Source organism: Dryobates pubescens, chromosome 32, assembly GCF_014839835.1.
Source record: "Dryobates pubescens isolate bDryPub1 chromosome 32, bDryPub1.pri, whole genome shotgun sequence".
NCBI lineage: Eukaryota > Metazoa > Chordata > Aves > Piciformes > Picidae > Dryobates > Dryobates pubescens.
The window spans coordinates 3,113,249-3,130,239 of record NC_071643.1 but is presented as its reverse complement, the minus strand read 5'-3'; the positions used below and the strand labels follow the sequence as shown (position 1 = coordinate 3,130,239).

General features: G+C 50.4%; 1 protein-coding gene across 1 annotated transcript in view; it reads left to right on the top strand.

The window, feature by feature from the left end:
- KPNA4 (karyopherin subunit alpha 4) overlaps positions 1–16,991 on the top strand; it is a 34,379-nt gene that overhangs the window by 4,500 nt on the left and 12,888 nt on the right. Inside the window, exons 2-8 of the mRNA XM_054175556.1 lie at positions 7,835–7,879; positions 8,708–8,797; positions 8,892–8,921; positions 9,020–9,072; positions 12,852–12,947; positions 13,755–13,840; positions 16,136–16,222. Coding sequence (XP_054031531.1) covers positions 7,835–7,879; positions 8,708–8,797; positions 8,892–8,921; positions 9,020–9,072; positions 12,852–12,947; positions 13,755–13,840; positions 16,136–16,222 — 487 coding nt within the window. The remainder of the gene's footprint in view (positions 1–7,834; positions 7,880–8,707; positions 8,798–8,891; positions 8,922–9,019; positions 9,073–12,851; positions 12,948–13,754; positions 13,841–16,135; positions 16,223–16,991) is intronic.

Below are 16,991 nucleotides of genomic sequence, written 5' to 3'. Positions count from 1 at the left end.
GACACACATGATGGGGAATGATGATCATACTGTCATGCAGAGTACTTCAAAACTGATTTTGGAGTAGCTATTGAACCTGGATGTTTTAGACTCAGGGATATCAGAGTTGCCAGCAGCATTCAGAATACAGAATTAATCAGGTTGGAGAAGACCTTTGAGATCAAGTCCAACTTCTTCCCTTCATCTCTGATGCTGACAGTGTGCCTGTGAGCACCAAAGAAGCTCCAGGAGGTTGAAGGCGTGCTCTCAGACATTCTGGATAATATCCCAGGTAGTTAGAAGCTTTCCAGCTTTTTCTGTATCCCCCACAAAACAGTTTGTGTGGGGTTTGAGTATGGAGGGACAGGGAGAGAGCAGGAATTTCCCTCACTGACTTCAGTTAAAACTAGGTACCTGTGAGCTCACTTGTAGTTCCATGGTGAAACAGACATTTTGTCATGCTGAGATATTAGTTTGTAAAAGGGATTTTATTTGGCAGGCACAGCTTCTCCAGGAGAAACTACCCTGACAGCATGGGCAGTGTCATATTGATTTGTATGTATTTGTTTGTAACTCAGAGGCCCCTTGTAATTCTGAAGGAGGAATAGTGGCTGAGATCTGTTTTCTGGTGCTATCTTGTTGACATTGTGTTGGCTTTGAAAACCCTTTAGTGTGTTTATCACAGTGGTCTTGAGAGTGGGCTTCAATGCTCTGGGTTGTGAGTGAGTTAGGATTAGCATAGAGGGGAAATAATGCATAGGGAAGGGCCTAAATCATGTAGAATCATTAAGGTTGGAAAAGGCTTCAAGGTGGAATGCATCTATTAACCCCACAGTGCCAGCTCACCACTAAACCATGTCCTTCACCATCACATCTCCAGGGATGGGGACTCCACCACTGCCCTGGGCAGCCTGGGCCAGGCCTTGACAACCCTTTTGGGGAGGAAATTGTTCCTCATGTCTAACCTAAGCCTCCACTGGTGCAACTTGAGGCTGTTTCTTCTTGTCCTGTCACTCGTTCCTTGGGAGAAGAGACCAACTCCAACCTCCTTTCAAGGGGTTGTAGAGAACCAGAACATCTCCCCTCAGCCTCCAGGCTGAACACCCCCAGCTCCCTCAGCTGCTCCTCCTCATCCCTGTTCTCCAGACCCTTCCCCAGCTTTGTTGCCCTTCTCTGGGCATGCTGATTAAGCTGGAGGTGAAGCACATGGATTTGTACTACATCCAAGTATGATTTTGCATGTGTCTCTGCAGGCTCTTCCCCTGTTTTGTAGTTCAGTGCCTTCTACACCTGTGAGGGATGAGTCAAAATTTCTTTGCTGTTGCTGTGGGCACTGCACTGGATGCTCTGGGTCATAGGCCAGTCTTCTCCAGCTGTGGTCTGCAGCTGGAGAAGTGAGTAAGCAGCTGTGTGCAGGGCCATAGTATGTGGTGTTCTAACAAGAAGAGAGTTTCAAAGGTTTGGAGCTAAATAGTCTGTCTCTCACTCACCCTTGCTACCTTTTGGTTTCTATTTGGAGTTACAGACCCAGGGTTGGTGTGAAGTCGCAAGGAAGGAAGGAAAGGTGGTTCAAGCAGCTCAGCTATAAAGTAACCATTGCATTTCCACCACAGAAGCAAGGTGCCTTCAGAAACCAAGCTCCACTGTTGGTTGCCAGACCTTCCCTTTGCAGGTGCACATACAGGGCTGCTTGAGTGGAGTGTTTGATCCCCCACAGAGCAGCAAGGACAGGCCATGTGCTCCTGAGTTTGAGGAGCAATGTTCAGAGGAAGGAATGGAAGAGGGCTGAGGCTGCATCAGCTGAGCACAGCCTCCAGGTATTATGTGAGTGTGCTCAGAAAGGGTGACTGGGTCTGAGCTGTTCTGAGTGCTGAGCTTAGAACGTGGCTTTTGTTTCTGGCCTGCTGAGGAAGCCTAGAGTATATCAGGATCCTGCAGGCATCAGCTAACACAAGATTTTCATGATAAGCTGAAGGGCTCAGTAATGACTAATGGTCAGAAAATAGCCCTTCTGCTAAAACTTAAGCTAAATATAATTGGGAAAAGGGGGATGGAGGGGTAGCAATCACAGGCTGACAGAAATAGACTTAATCATTTGATTTTCAGTGTAGCAAAGGGAGAGGAAGATCCAGTGACTGCAAGCCATGTGAGTTCATACTGAAGCACTGCATGCTTTAGAACTGCAGCACTTCCCAAGGACCTGAGTTCTGGTTCTAGAAACTTGCCTTGAGATGGCTCTCCTGCTCACAGTTGTGTTGGGGCAAGCTGAGAAGTCAAACAGTCCAGTCAGATCTTACACAGAACAGAAGGGAAGCTCCAGCTTCACAGCCTCAGCTTCTGCCCTTTGAGCTGTTCTCCAAAAGGCAACACAAGCTGATCTTGAGGCTGCTTTCATGTGAGTTTCTCCAGGCTGCTCTCTTTCTAGGCTGAGGTGAATCTGCTGTGAAGCTCCTTGGCAGAGCTAACTCCAGTTCTTGTTTGTTGTGCTTTTTTCTCTTCCTAGGAGGAAAAGCAGTGACAGGTTAGCCAGTAATGAGTAGTTTGTTCAACCAACTACTTGTTTACACAGAGAATTAGTCTAGTGGAGCCCTATTTTGGTGAATTTGCCTTCAGAGTGGCTTCATGGGTTGCTTGTCAATCATGTGAAGGCTTTTGTGAGCCCAGAGTATGCAGGCCCCATTCAGAAGCCAAACTGAAGGGCTGTCACTTTATGTCTGGAGGGAGAACATTAATCTTGTTCTGGCAGAGAGGTGATGTGCTGGCAGGTTGGTTTTTTTGCCCCCAAGTCTGCTCAACTGCAGAGAAGATTCTGTTGTTTGAGAAACTTCTTGACATGTTAGAGGCTGCTTTTTTCCCCTGGCTGATTTGTTTTGGTCCCACCCCCTCCCTGGATCTGTCAAACACATGCAGATGTGCTTGTCCTGGAGGGGTGTGTTAGCACCTGAGCTGGAATACATTTCCTTTTGGGCTCACTGGTGACTGGAACTATTGCTTCTTAATATCCTTTACATCTTGATGTCTTCTTCTGGTTAGTGGTAAGGTGTAAAGGGTATTTTATAGTTGGTGTTGTAGCAGTCCAGCCTTCTGCTCCATGAACATGCACGTTGGGTCTTGCCCTTGGTTAGCAACAGCTTTTCTGTGACCAGCAGAGTCATCACTGAAGTCTGGTGAGAAGAATGCCCCTTGCAGTGCACCTTCTCCACAGGTGTGCTTATTTCCTTAGCTTGCAGTAACAGTTGATTAAGGCTAGTGAGACCATCAGGGGCTTGGTACAGTTCTGCAGTCTTCTTACCAGGCATTTGCCTCTCTTTCTGGATTTTTCAGCCAGGTATTATATTAGTTCAGGGAATACCTAATGGGCCAGAGAAGGACTAATACAAATTTACTGCATCCAGGTCTGGAGCCTCTGTGCCAGGAAGGATCTGGAGGGGCTGGAGTGTGTCTAGAGAAAGGCCATGAGGAGGAGCAGAGGGCTGGAGCTGCTCTGCTCTGGAGACAGCCTGAGAGAGTTGGGGCTGTGCAGGCTGGAGAGGAGAAGGCTCCCAGGAGACCTTCTGGTGGCCTTCCAGGATCTGCAGGGGGCTGCAAGAAAGCTGGGGAGGGACTTTTGAGGGTGTCAGGGAGGGATAGGACAGGGGGGGATGGAGCAAAACTAGAAATGGGGAGATTCAGCTTGGCTGTGAGGAAGAAGTTGTTGCCCATGAGGGTGGTGAGAGCCTGGCACAGGTTGCCCAGGGAGGTGGTGGAAGCCTCCTGCCTGGAGGTGTTTGCAGCCAGGCTGGAGGTGGCTGTGAGCAACCTGCTGTAGTGTGAGGTGTCCCTGCCCATGGCAGGGGGTTGGAACTGGCTGAGCCTTGAGGTCCCTTCCAAGCCTGGCAATTCTGTGATCTATTGTTAGGATATTGATTTCCTCACTTCCCCCACCCCCCTGCCTTAAGAGACAACAACCTTTGGTATCAGAGAATCAGTTTGGTTGGAAGAGACCTTTAAGGCCATCAAGTCCAACCATTAACCCAACACTGCCAGGTCACCACTAAACCATGTCCCTCAGCACCACCTCTCCATGGCTTTTAAACAGATTCCCATTATCATTTAGGGACTTCTGAATGTGTTTGGAAAGCTCACCTAGCTTTAGAGAGCAAATCCCTAGCCCTGGAATGAAGCTTATCTGCAATACTGTGGGAACTGTTGAAGTCACATAGCAGACATGACTTGTCCTAGCTTTAAAAGTGAAAAAGCTCAGAATTTAAGCTGTGGTAGTCTCAGCTATTTCAGTTTTGATTGACCAATTAAATGGATATTCTTGAAAGGTTCAGGTACTTCCTGAAAACTCTGATGCTTTACATGGGCCCCAGTTTGTACTTAGGATGGCTCTTACCTGGCCATTCCAGGTGCTGCATCTGCATTAGGCATCCATAGCATTAGTGCAGCCAGCAGGGCCAGGGAGGGGATTTTCCCCCTCTGCTCCACTCTGCTGAGACCACAGCTGGAGCTCTGGGTCCAGCTCTGGAGCCTCTGTGCCAGGAAGGCTCTGGAGGGGCTGGAAGGTGTCCAGAGAAGGGCCATGAGGAGGAGCAGAGGGCTGGAGCTGCTCTGCTCGGGAGACAGCCTGAGAGAGTTGGGGTTGTGCAGGCTGGAGAGGAGAAGGCTCCCAGGAGACCTTCTGGTGGCCTTCCAGGATCTGCAGGGGGCTCCAAGAAAGCTGGGGAGGGACTTTGGAGGGTGTCAGGGAGGGATAGGACTGGGGGGGATGGAGCAAAACTAGAAGTGGAGAGGTTCAGTTTGGATGTGAGGAAGAAGTTGTTGCCCATGAGGGTGGTGGCTCTCAGGCTGCCCAGGGAGGTGGTGGAAGCCTCCTGCCTGGAGGTGTTTGCAGCCAGGCTGGAGGTGGCTGTGAGCAACCTGCTGTGGTGTGAGGTGTCCCTGCCCATGGCAGGGGGCTTGGAGCTGGCTGAGCCTTGAGGTCCCTTCCAACCCTGACACTACTATGATTCTGTGCTAGGCCAGCTATTGTGTGGGTGTGTTGGGTTTTTCCCTCCTCTGTGTTCCTCATGATGAGCTTCCTTTCGGTGCTCAAGCAGTGGAAAGTTCTGCCTTGCAGAGCAGTGGGGAAGCCTTTCTTTTCCTCTCTCAGCCTTTTCTGTCCTTTTTTTTTCTATGCTTTTCCTTGTACCTCCTCCTGAGAATTTCACTGTCTCACTCAGAGCTGGGAATGTGATGCTGAGGAAATGCACATTTCCTTTTGATAAAAATAATTATGCTCCTGACAGTCAAGCTTTTAATCCTTCTCTTCAGAGCTGCTTCTTACTGCTTCTCAGAAGCTCTTGGAGCTGTTCATTTTCCTTGTATTCTCTGCTGGGCCATTATGCTGCAGGATTTTGCTGGGCTTGTGAGTGGTTCAATCCCAAGGAAAAGGCAATTCCTTTTCACTTTGCTCTTCTCACTCCCTGCAAAGTCCAGCTGGCCTGTAGTGATTTTTATTCCAGGCATTGATTTCTCCTTTTCTCCTGCGCTCCCTTTGCACTGTAATGCCACAAGCAGTAGTAAACCTATTTCTGTGTATTTCCAAGTGGTTTCTTTTCCATGAATCGTTTCAATGCAGAGAAAAGGAAACCCCCACCCCAAAAAAAAACCCCCACCCCTCCCCTGTTATGGAAGTGCCAAGAGGTTCCTGTGGCTTTCACGTGGAAATTACATTTTGGTAGCAGCTTTGGCTCACCAGGTCTCTTGCATTTGAGCTTTATAAGGTCATTCAACAGGGCACAGAGCTGGTGCTGTTTCATGAAGGAGCAGGAATGTGTGAAGTATGGGAGTTCACTTTAGTGCCTGGGAGAGGCAGGCAGAAGGTTGGAGGTTTGGGTGAGGGAGAGCTCCTGCAGCACTTCCCCACCTTTTCTGTCGGCAGGGGCACGCTGTTGGTGCTGCACTTGGCCGAGGAACCTGGCAGGAACAGTATAACTAACTAAGTATAACTAAGGTTGGAAGAGACCCCAAGGATCATTGAGTCCAGCCTGTCCCAACAGACCTCACGACTAGACCATGGCACCAAGTGCCACATCCAATCTCCTCTTGAACACCTCCAGGGATGGGGACTCCACCACCTCCCTGGGCAGCACATCCCAATGACAAACGACTCGCTCGGTGAAGAACTTTCTCCTCACTTCAAGTCTAAACCTCCCCTGGCACAGCTTGAGACTGTGTCCTCTTGTTCTGCTGCTGGTTGCCTGGGAGAAGAGACCAACCCCTTCCTGGCTACAACCACCTTTCAGGTAGTTGTAGAGGGCAATGAGGTCTGCCCTGATCCTTCTCTTCTCCAGGCTAAACAACCCCAGCTCCCTCAGCCTCTCCTCACAGGGCTGTGCTCAAGGCCTCTCCCCAGCCTTGTTGCCCTTCTCTGGACACCTTCAAGTGTTTCAATGACCTTAAACTGAGGGGCCCAGAACTGGACACAGGACTCAAGGTGTGGCCTAACCAATGCAGAGCACAGGGGCACAATGCCCTCCCTGCCCCTGCTGGCCACACTATTCCTAATACAGGCCAGGATGCCATTGGCCCTCTTGGCCCCCTGGGCACACTGTTGGCTCATGTTTAGGTGGCTGTCAATCAGCACCCCCAGGTCCCTCTCTGCCTGGCAGCTCTCAGCCACTCTGACCCCAGCCTGCAGCTCTGCATGGGGTTGCTGTGGCCAAAGTGCAGCCCCTGGCACTTGGACTTGTTAAATGCCATCCCATTGGCCTCTGCCCATCTGGTCCAGTCAGAACCATTCAGCTCAGGGCCTGGTGGTGTTCAGATCTGTTTATTCTGAAAAGAAGTCAGCATTGCAAGGCTTTGTGCTGTAGCAGTTGTGCTCTGCAGCCTCTGTTTCTCACCATAGCTGCGTGGTGATGGTTACCTCTTAGCGACGTGGCTGGCAGCCCAGTGTCTGTGCCTGGGGAGTCACCTCCTTCCCCCCCCTGCTCTGGGCAAGGAAGAGGTGCAAGTTGCTAATGAAAGTCCTTGAATCAAGACAAGGTTGGGAGTGTTGGGGCAAACTTAGTATGCTGCTGGCTTGCTGTGGTGCTTACAAAGCTCTTGGTGCTGCTTTATGCACAGCTCCTTTCGGCCTCGTTAGAAAAGGTTTCTTCATTGCTGGAGTGCTGTGTCAGCTCTGGAGCCCTCAGCATAACAAGGGCAGGAGCAGCTCCAGAGGTGCTCACAAAAGCCATTCAAGGGCTGTGAGGCCAGGCTGAGAGAGTTGGGGTTGTTCAGCCTGGAGAGGAGAAGGCTCCAGGGAGACCTTCTGGTGGCCTTGCATTGATTTAAAGGAGCTGATCAGAAAGCTGGGGACAGGCTTCTGAGCAGGGCCTGTTGTGACAGGGCAATGGGTGATGATTTGAACTGAAAGAGGGAGACTCAGACTGGAGAGAAGGAAGAAATTTATGACACTGAGGGTGGTGAGCCACTGTCTGAGGTTGCCCAGAGAGGTGGTAGAAGCTCCATCTCTGGAACCATTCCAGGTCAGGCTGTCTGGGGCTCTTGAGTAACCTGCTCTAGTTGCTGCTGTCCCTGCTGACTGCAGGGGGGTTGGTCTGGCTGAGCTTTAGAGATTTCTTCACCCCCCACCATGCTCTGATTCCATATAGCCATTTTCTCTTCAACATGAAGCCCTAGGAAACTCTTAGTGCAACAATCCAGGCAGAAGCAATCCAGTTATCTCCATTTCCTATTGGATTCCTACTTTTATAATGAAAATGAAATCCTGTTTGTGCAAAGTGCTGTTTAAAGTGCAGGAACTTCAAATTAGTCATGCAAGAACTTCTTGAAGGACTTGGTCTTGATTCAGAACCTAATGTGCTTTGATCTGGCTTCTTTTCAGACTATGAGAAGACAGAGAAATGAAGTTGTTGTGGAGCTGAGAAAGGTGAGAGAACCTCAGCACTGTTCTTACCAAACAGGATTTGACTGTGTTGGTATGTCAGTAAAATGGAAGAAGGTTTGCTGAAGGGAGTAAAGAAATACTGCAGCAGTGTTGTGTAGTCCACCAAGATCATCACTGTTGGAACTATTTGTTATCAAGTCCATCAGGAGACTCTGGTTCAGAAGGAAGTTCTAAAGGTACCATACTTGGTGCTAAAAAACTGCCCTGATTTTTGTCTTGGAGAACCAGCATTTTCCTTGCAGCTGAAGGGACTCAGTCTTGCTCCTGCAGCTGGGTTTGGAACTGCAAGAGCTTCCAAAAAGCATGGGATTGGCTTGGAAAAACCAGGTGTTCTTGCTGAGCTGTAGAGCAAAAGCTCTTTCCTTCCTGAAAGCAGCCCTTCAGCACCCAAGCAAGAGTGTGCTTGAGGAGAACACTGTTTAGAGCTGCTGGAAAAGTAGCTCTTGAGAGCTAGGAGAGTAATCACACCTTGAGTTATGTTCCTTCTGGGATGGAGAGTAAAGGGGCCTCTGGGAGTCGCCTTGTCTCCTTCTAAACGATGACAGATGGGTTGTGGCATCAGTGGTGATGGATGTGTGCACATGAAACCAGCAGCAACGTCAGCTGCTGCTGTGGAGAAGTGCTTCTGGGAAGGGGTGGTTTCCAGAACGTGCTGCTCTGAGCAGCCATTCCCAGCTTCTTCCAGGCTGGAAATGTGAACAGCAGCAACGAGAGCAAAGAAAGCTTCAAACACGAGCTCCTGCTCCTTGCTTAACACCCCCCACCCCTGCAAAACCAGGGCTTTCAAAGTGTGAAATCCTCCTCTTGCAGAACAAGAGAGATGAGCATCTTCTAAAGAGGAGAAATGTTCCCCATGAAGATATCTGTGAAGATTCTGACATCGATGGGGACTTCAGAGTGGTAAGAGCTAACTCTCTCCAGCAGATCCTTTTCACCTCCCTTTTGCTTCTGATTTCTGACTGCTTTTGTCTTCTTTTTTTTTTTTCCCCTCTAGCAAAACACTTCTTTGGAGGCAATAGTACAGGTAAAAGAAAAAAAACCCAAAGGAATCATTGAATTGCTTGAACAGTCTTTGTTGTGGGGGCAAACATGTGCAAAGCCCTAAATTCTCTTCTGTTTCAGAATGCTTCAAGTGACAACCAGGGTGTGCAGTTGGGTGCTGTGCAGGCAGCAAGGTAAGAGCACACTTTGCTCAGCTAGACCTCTTGTGTTCTTTGCAGTGCTCTTCAAGTCAGAATTGTGTTCTGGCATAAACTAGAAAGTGATCTCACTGACTGTTTCTTTTTTAACCCAGACCATTTGATAGCTAGAGCTTTAGATCCAACTTTGAAGTAGAATAGAATAGAATGAACCAGGTTGGAAAAGACCTTTGAGATCAAGTCCAGCCTGTCACCCAGCACCATCTGATCAACTCAACCATGGCACCAAGCACCCCATCCAGGCTCTTCCTAAACACCTCCAGGGATGGTGACTCCACCACCTCCCTGGGCAGCACATCCCAGTGGTCAATCTCTCTGTCTGGGAAGAATTTGTTCCTAACATCAGCCTAAACCTCCTTGGCACAGCTTGAGACTGTGTCCCCTTGTTCTGGTGCTGGCTGCCTGGGAGAAGAGACCAACCCCCACCTGGCTACAACCTCCCTTCAGGCAGTTGGAGAGAGCAATGAGGTCTCCCCTGAGCCTCCTCTTCTGCAGGCTAAGCAACCCCAGCTCCCTCAGCCTCTCCTCACAGGGCTGTGCTCCAGACCCCTCCCCAGCTTTGTTGCCCTTCTCTGGACCCCTTCCAGCAGCTCAACCTCTTTCCTGAACTGAGGAGCCCAGAACTGGGATTTAGTCAGGATTTATCTTAGTGCAATGCTTGATGCTGCTCACCAGGAAAAGATACAGGACTATAGAGCCTTCAGCTTTTAAGTACAGAGAGAACTGGCATAATCCTCCTCCTAGTCTGGCCATGGATTGGGCCAACAGAACCTTTTTTCTTCAAGAGGAATTCCCTAGTTGTGTATATTTGAGAAGAGATCCTAAATGTGTGCATGAATGGAGTGTTTTCCTGCTCTTTCATCAGCTACCTGGGAGGCTTGTGGTTGTAGCAGAAAGCTTCAACTCTCTTACCCTCTGTGGTAGAGGGAGGTTGATTCAAGTGCAAGGGAAGACTTTCAGATCAGAATCCAGATGAGCTGGAAGCAGCTTGGGCTTTGGGGAGTTCATGTGTTTGCAAATGATAATGGCAGGAGCAGTTTGTGTGCCCCCTTCTATAGGACAAGCTGCCTTCAGTGGCAACTTCAGCTCAGGGTAGCCACACTACTACAGCTGATCTGAAGCAGCTTAGACTAAAGCACACTGAATGAAGCCTGGTTTAAAATGAAGTGGGGATTTCTTACCTTTGCAATTCATTTTTCATTTCAGCTTGGAAATGAATGTGAAGTTAAAGCAGTGCAGCTGATGTTGCTGGAAAGGCAGTAAAGGGTATTTTAGAGAGTGAAATATAATGGGGTTTGGTCTGGGCTGAATCTGTACCATCCTTTGAGCTGAAGCTGCAGCTCAGGAAGGAAAAAGCTTGCCCATGTCTAACCCCCAAAACATTCAACTGGAATATTAGGAGCAGGAAAACTGCTCAGAAGTGCTGAAGGAGAAGCAGACCCTAAAGCACAGCCACAAAACTCAATACTTGAAGGGTTTGGGGTTCTTGTAGTAGAGTTCTCCACCTGTTTGAGCAGTTGGTGTGTGGCTAGAGTGCACTGTGATTGGTTTCTCCCTGAACTCAAAGCACTATAAAGATTCTGTGAGCACACTTGAATTCTATGAGCTTGCAGATACATTTTGTCTTCACTTCTCTCAGGACTCTGCTGAATTGGAAGCTGAAAATTCACTTCTGATCATTACAAGTCCACACATAGTGTGGGTTCAGATCTTCCCCCATTGCTTAGTTGCCTGAGATTTTGTTTTGCAGCTCTGGCTTTTCATCTCCTTCCTGTTGTTGTCCCTTTAAAACACACCAGTGACATCTCTCAGGGCAAAGCAGCAGTGGGAAGTTGATTGCTAGTTGAGTTCTGCCCAGCTTTTCATGTGTGTGAATAGGCTGGTCTGTGAGGAGGGGACTGGAGAGAATACCTCTAGGCTGGTCTGTGAGGAGGGGACTGGAGACAATACCTCTAGGCTGGTCTGTGAGGAGGGGACTGGAGAGAATACCTCTAGGCTGGTCTGTGAGGAGGGGACTGGAGAGAATACCTCTAGGCTGGTATGTGAGGAGGGGACTATAGAGAATACCTCTAGGCTGGTCTGTGAGGAGGGGACTATAGAGAATACCCTAGGCTGGTCTGTGAGGAGGGGACTATAGAGAATACCTCTAGGCTGGTCTGTGAGGAGGGGACTATAGAGAATACCTCTAGGCTGGTCTGTGAGGAGGGGACTGGAGAGAATACCTCTAGGCTGGTCTGTGAGGAGGGGACTGGAGACAATACCTCTAGGCTGGTCTGTGAGGAGGGGACTGGAGACAATACCTCTAGGCTGGTCTGTGAGGAGGGGACTGGAGACAATACCTCTAGGCTGGTCTGTGAGGAGGGGACTGGAGACAATACCTCTAGGCTGGTCTGTGAGGAGGGGACTGGAGACAATACCTCTAGGCTGGTCTGTGAGGAGGGGACTGGAGAGAATACCTCTAGGCTGGTCTGTGAGGAGGGGACTGGAGAGAATACCTCTAGGCTGGTCTGTGAGGAGGGGACTGGAGAGAATACCTCTAGGCTGGTCTGTGAGGAGGGGACTGGAGACAATACCTCTAGGCTGGTCTGTGAGGAGGGGACTGGAGAGAATACCTCTAGGCTGGTCTGTGAGGAGGGGACTGGAGACAATACCTCTAGGCTGGTCTGTGAGGAGGGGACAATCATATCCTGGGCTGTATCAAGAGAAGTGTGGCCAGCAGGGTGAGGGAGGTGATTCTCCCCCTCTCCCCCACTCTGCTGGGACCCCACCTGGAGGTACTGGAATCTGTCCAGGGAAGGGCCACGAGGAGGAGCAGAGAGTTGGAGCTGTTCAGTCTGGAGAAGAGAAGGCTCTGAGGAGACCTCCTTGTGGCCTTCCAGGATCTGCAGGGGGCTCCAAGAAAGCTGGGGAGGGACTTTTGAGGGTGTCAGGGAGGGATAGGACTGGGGGGGATGGAGCAAAACTAGAAGTGGGGAGATTCAGCTTGGATGTGAGGTAGAAGTTGTTGCCCATGAGGGTGGTGAGAGCCTGGCACAGGTTGCCCAGGGAGGTGGTGGAAGCCTCCTGCCTGGAGGTGTTTGCAGCCAGGCTGGAGGTGGCTGTGAGCAACCCTGCTGTGGTGTGAGGTGTCCCTGCCCATGGCAGGGGGCTTGGAACTGGCTGAGCCTTGAGGTCCCTTCCAAGCCTGACAGTTCTGTGATTCTGTATAGAATACCCCTTCCTACTGCTAGTAAAAGTTTGTTGCAGCAGCCCAAGGTGTCCCCTGCAAGAAGCTTCATGAATTCCTTCACTGCAGGAAAGGGAAGCTAAAGGGATCAAATTGGTGGAGTTGTGGTCTTTGCAGTTGCCCTTTGTGAATCCTTCTCTGACACAGTCAAGAGAAAACGTCTCTGCCTTTCCCGTCAGAGCAGCTGGGATCTGTTTATCTCTCGTTGGGTGGAGGTGGAGGAAGCTGCAGGAGGGTGTAACTGAGGAGCTCTGATCTTCATTTTACTGACTGCTGATAAACTCCAGAAGCAGGCAGAGAAAGTGTGGCAGCTGCAAAGGGCAGCGCACGGCACGGCCTGGGCTGCGCTCCTGCGGGCACTTCGGCTCGGGGCGTTAGCCCTCTGCAGCTGAAGCAGAAAGAACCATTCCTGCTTGGTCTTGGAAGCTGAGGCACACACTGGGGGAAGACTTTCCCCCTCCCCCTTCCCCACTTCCCCTCCTGTGCTTTGTTTTGCTGACTGCTGTGTTTTCTCCTCTCCCCCCCCCAGAAAGCTGCTTTCCAGCGATCGCAATCCGCCCATCGACGACCTCATCAAATCAGGAATATTACCTATTCTAGTGCACTGTCTTGAAAGAGATGACAAGTGAGTGTTCCCAAAGCTCAGAGTGCTTCCATGTTGGCAAGGGGCCTTGGCATTCTGCTGGTGGGTCCATGGCATCTGATGTGGCAGTCGGTCTGGACGCGAGACCGGACTCCGTGTGGCCCTGGGCGGCCTGCTCTCCTTGGAGGTATCCCTGCTGCCTGCAGGGGGGGTGTTGGACAAGATGGCCTTTAGGGGGTCCCTTCTGACCCAGTGCCATCTCTCAAGTGGTGTGGGTTGGATTTGCACCCCAGCAGGTTGGACATTTATCCCCCCAGGGTGAGCTCACCACACTAACTTGGAAGGAAAAAGCAAGTCTCTTTGCAAAGGCAGACTAAATCTCAAAGCACAAAGGGCAATGAGCATAGGCCAGGTATATGTATCCATACTTGAGTCCAGCAGCACCACAATACCCTCTTGTGCAACACTTCAGCTCTCTCCCCCCACCCTCTGGCCATAAGCCCAGGGAGGCTGTACACAGCCAGCCTGTCTCTATGCCCCCCGTACCTCCCCTGTCAAAAGATCAGCCAAGCAGCGTGCAAGGTCAAAGGAGATGGAGCAGCCCAAAAGTGAAGCAGGAGCAGCCCCAGGGAAGATGAGAGAGAAAACACTCTGTGTTCCTAAACTAAATAGACATCTGCAGAACCAATGCAATGAAATAAACCTACCTCTGTTAGTTACCTGCTCAGCCTCTCCAGCCCCCGGACTGAGCTCTCTGGAAATACCCAGTTCTTCTTAACAATGAAGCATGTCCTTTACAGCTGTACCAGGCAACCTTACCATCTCTTTTTCCTTCTTTTTCCTTTGCAGTCCTTCTTTACAGTTTGAAGCTGCCTGGGCTTTGACAAACATTGCCTCTGGAACCTCTGAACAAACACAGGCCGTAGTTCAATCCAGTAAGTGCCTCGGTGTCTGGTCATTGATAAAGCACTCGGTGTAGCTTCCACCTGAGCAAGACCCATCTGAAGGATGCTGTAAAGGGCATCCACACTCCTGCTCCTCTGTCTGCAGCATGCTCACCGGTTCACACATCTCAGGGTTGGTCCTCTCCTGCGGCAGCCAGCTTGAAATTGAGTTGTCAGTCCCAGGCTCGTCGCCCAAGGGACCCGCCCATGGAGTCTCCTGCCACATGTGCTACCTCTCCTCTGGCAAGCAGCATCAGCTGAAGAGCACACCCTGCTCTCCTCCTTCATTTGCTCTGATTTTTAAATTCAGTTGGGTTTCCTCCTGGTGAGTAATCTCTTCTGGAAACTCAGCCTGTTGGAGCAGAGTTGATACCTGCTGCTTTCCAGCTCTCAAACTCCAACCCGACCAAACCAAACCCGAACAGCAGCAGAGACTCGAAACCAAACCAAACAAAACCCTAGAAGCACCTCCCGTGGAGGGGTTTCCTGTTTGTGGTGGAGAGTGAGGAAAAGATGTGGGCTGAGTCCAGAGGGTGCCTGACATCAAGCTCTCTTCTGAAATCCAGCTGAAGAAGACTCTGTCCATCGTGTCTTGAGGGATCTGAAGCAAGAAGTTGTTGTTGCACTTGGAATCCATGCTGTCAAGCACAGCAGACTTTCTGCTGAGCTCTGTCCCAGGCTGCAGTGGTACCTCAGCTGATAAAGCATAACCCAGGGGAACTGGCTGCAGGCTTTTTGAATTGAGTGATAGAACAGCAGAGCTGCTTGAGCAGCCATGGAGGAATCAGTCAGACAGGAAAACAGCTTGTTTGCCTGAAGTTCAAGTAAAATCCTTCCCCCCAACCTTAGATTACTTGAGGTACCAGGAGCTTCAATGGCTGAGCTCAAGGCTGGGTTGCACTGCATGCTGTTGATACCACTGAGGGTGGTAAGACAGAACTTGGAGCCTCTTTTGTGTGTTTCCTCCACCACAACCATCACACATTGACCCCTTGGAGCTGCTTGCAGCTTCGATTCGATGCAGCGAGTGCAGGTTCCGAGCTGTGGCAGTGTCCACCTGTTGCAGTCTCAGTGTTTATTACATGGATCATACAGATGTGTTTGTTTGCTTACTACCAAAAGGTCACTGAGGGGCTGGAGCAGGTCCAGACAAGGGCAACAAAACTGGTGAGGGGTCTGGAGAACAGGGCTGGGGAGGAGCAGCTGAGGGAGCTGGGGGTGTTTAGCCTGGTGAAAAGGGGGCTGAGGGGCTTGCTCTCTACAGGACCCTGAGAGGAAGCTGGGGCCAGGTGGGTTTGGTCTCTTCTCCCATTTAAGAAGCAACAGGGCAAGAGGAAATGGCCTCAAGTTGTGCCAGAGAAGGGTTAGCTTGGACATGAGGAACAATTTCTCCCCTGAAAGGGTTGTCCAAGCCTGGACCAAGCTGCCCAGGGCAGTGGGGGAGCCTCCATCCCTGGAGGGGTGTCACAGCTGTGTAGCTGAGGACCATGCTTTGGTGGTGCCCTGGCAGTGCTGGGTGAAAGGTTGGACTGGGTGATCCTAAAGATCCCTTCCAGCCAGAATGGTTCTGTGACTGTGTAAGCAAGCACCTTAGTGCTGGGTATGTGATGCTAAAGGTCAGTTACCTGATTGTGGTGTCTGCTGAATGTGTTTGCAACACTGGCTTAGCTTTGGGTCTAAATCTTGGGAGCATCCTTCTGTCTCACACCAGCACAGGGGGGAAGAGTTGCTGCCTCCCTAAGAGCTGTGGAGTTTGGGTTGTCTTTTGAGCCCCTGTCTTACAGCTCCCTCAGCTGGCTGCTGCTTTACCCCCACACAGTGGGAGCAGCATTTGAAACAATCTCCTCTGCAGCAATCAGGTTGTGGTGTGGTAGCTTTTGGGTCTCAAACTGAGCACAGTCAAAGCTTCATGTTGTAAAAAGTTGGTATCAGAGGTCTGGCTCCTACCCTGTGGTTGCTTCTGGTGGGGAACTCAGCAAGGAATCTCCAGTTTCAGTAGGTGTGAACTGGATGTGGAGCTCCTGCCAAGCTGCAGTAAACTTGTGAGGCTTCAATTACCTGTCAGAGATGCTTTCATCATCTGGGCTCTGTAAGAAGGTGTGATGGAGGAGGAATGGTTGCAGTGTGGCTTGATTTCAGTGTCACCTGGCCACTCAGGTTCTGCCCAATACTGAGGCAGGAGAGAAATTCCTCCTGCAGGGATGGAATTCTCCTTCAAAGCTCTGTGTGAACTCCTCCTCTTGAGCAATGTTTTCCTTACCATGGCCTTTCCTTTGTGTCTTTCAGATGCTGTGCCACTTTTTCTGAGACTGCTGCATTCACCTCATCAAAATGTTTGTGAGCAAGCTGTGTGGGCCTTAGGAAATATCATAGGTTTGTGTTGCTCCTGCCACTAACAGCTGCTGACTTCCTGGGTGGAAAGTGGGTAGGATCTTGTGTGTGAGGAGATGGGAGGTGCTGGCACAGCAGCCACAAAGCAGGTGCTCACCTGGCAGCTGCCCTGTGGTTAGCTTGCTCCTGTTTGTCTGTGCTGCATTGACAGTGTGCACCCAAACACATCCCTGCACACTTTGTTTCCAGGCAAAGCTAAAGCAATTACTGAACAAGCAGAGAGTTCAAACTCTTCTGCATTGAGTCTTCAGCTGCTGCCTGAGCTCACACACCAACTGAATCCTAGACCAGCTGTGATCATGCAGGCTTGCATCTGATTGTACTCTGATTTGTAACCTCTTGTGCAAGCAGAGGTGGTTCACAGCCCTGACTCTGGAGTGCTAGAGGCCTCCACTGTCTGCTCTGACAGGCTGGGATCTCTGCAGTCTGGTGTTTTGGAAGTGCCTGGTCCTTCCTGAGGAGCAAACCAACCTAATGCACACTGTTGTGGCTGCCTCAGACTGGTAGTGATGCATGTGCAGTACAGCTCAGATGCTGCCTTCAAGGAAGCAGTGATGAAGCCCAGATATGAAGATGACTGTGTCAGTTCTCAGGCAATTTAGAACCCTTTGGGATGATTTAGTATTGATGATAAACTTTGTGGTGGCATCTTGCATAAGGACAAAGTTAAGGAACAGGAGGAGAAAGTTGTTTGGTGTGAGGGTGCTGGAGGCCTGGAGCAGGCTGCCCAGAGAGGTTGTGGAGTCTCCTG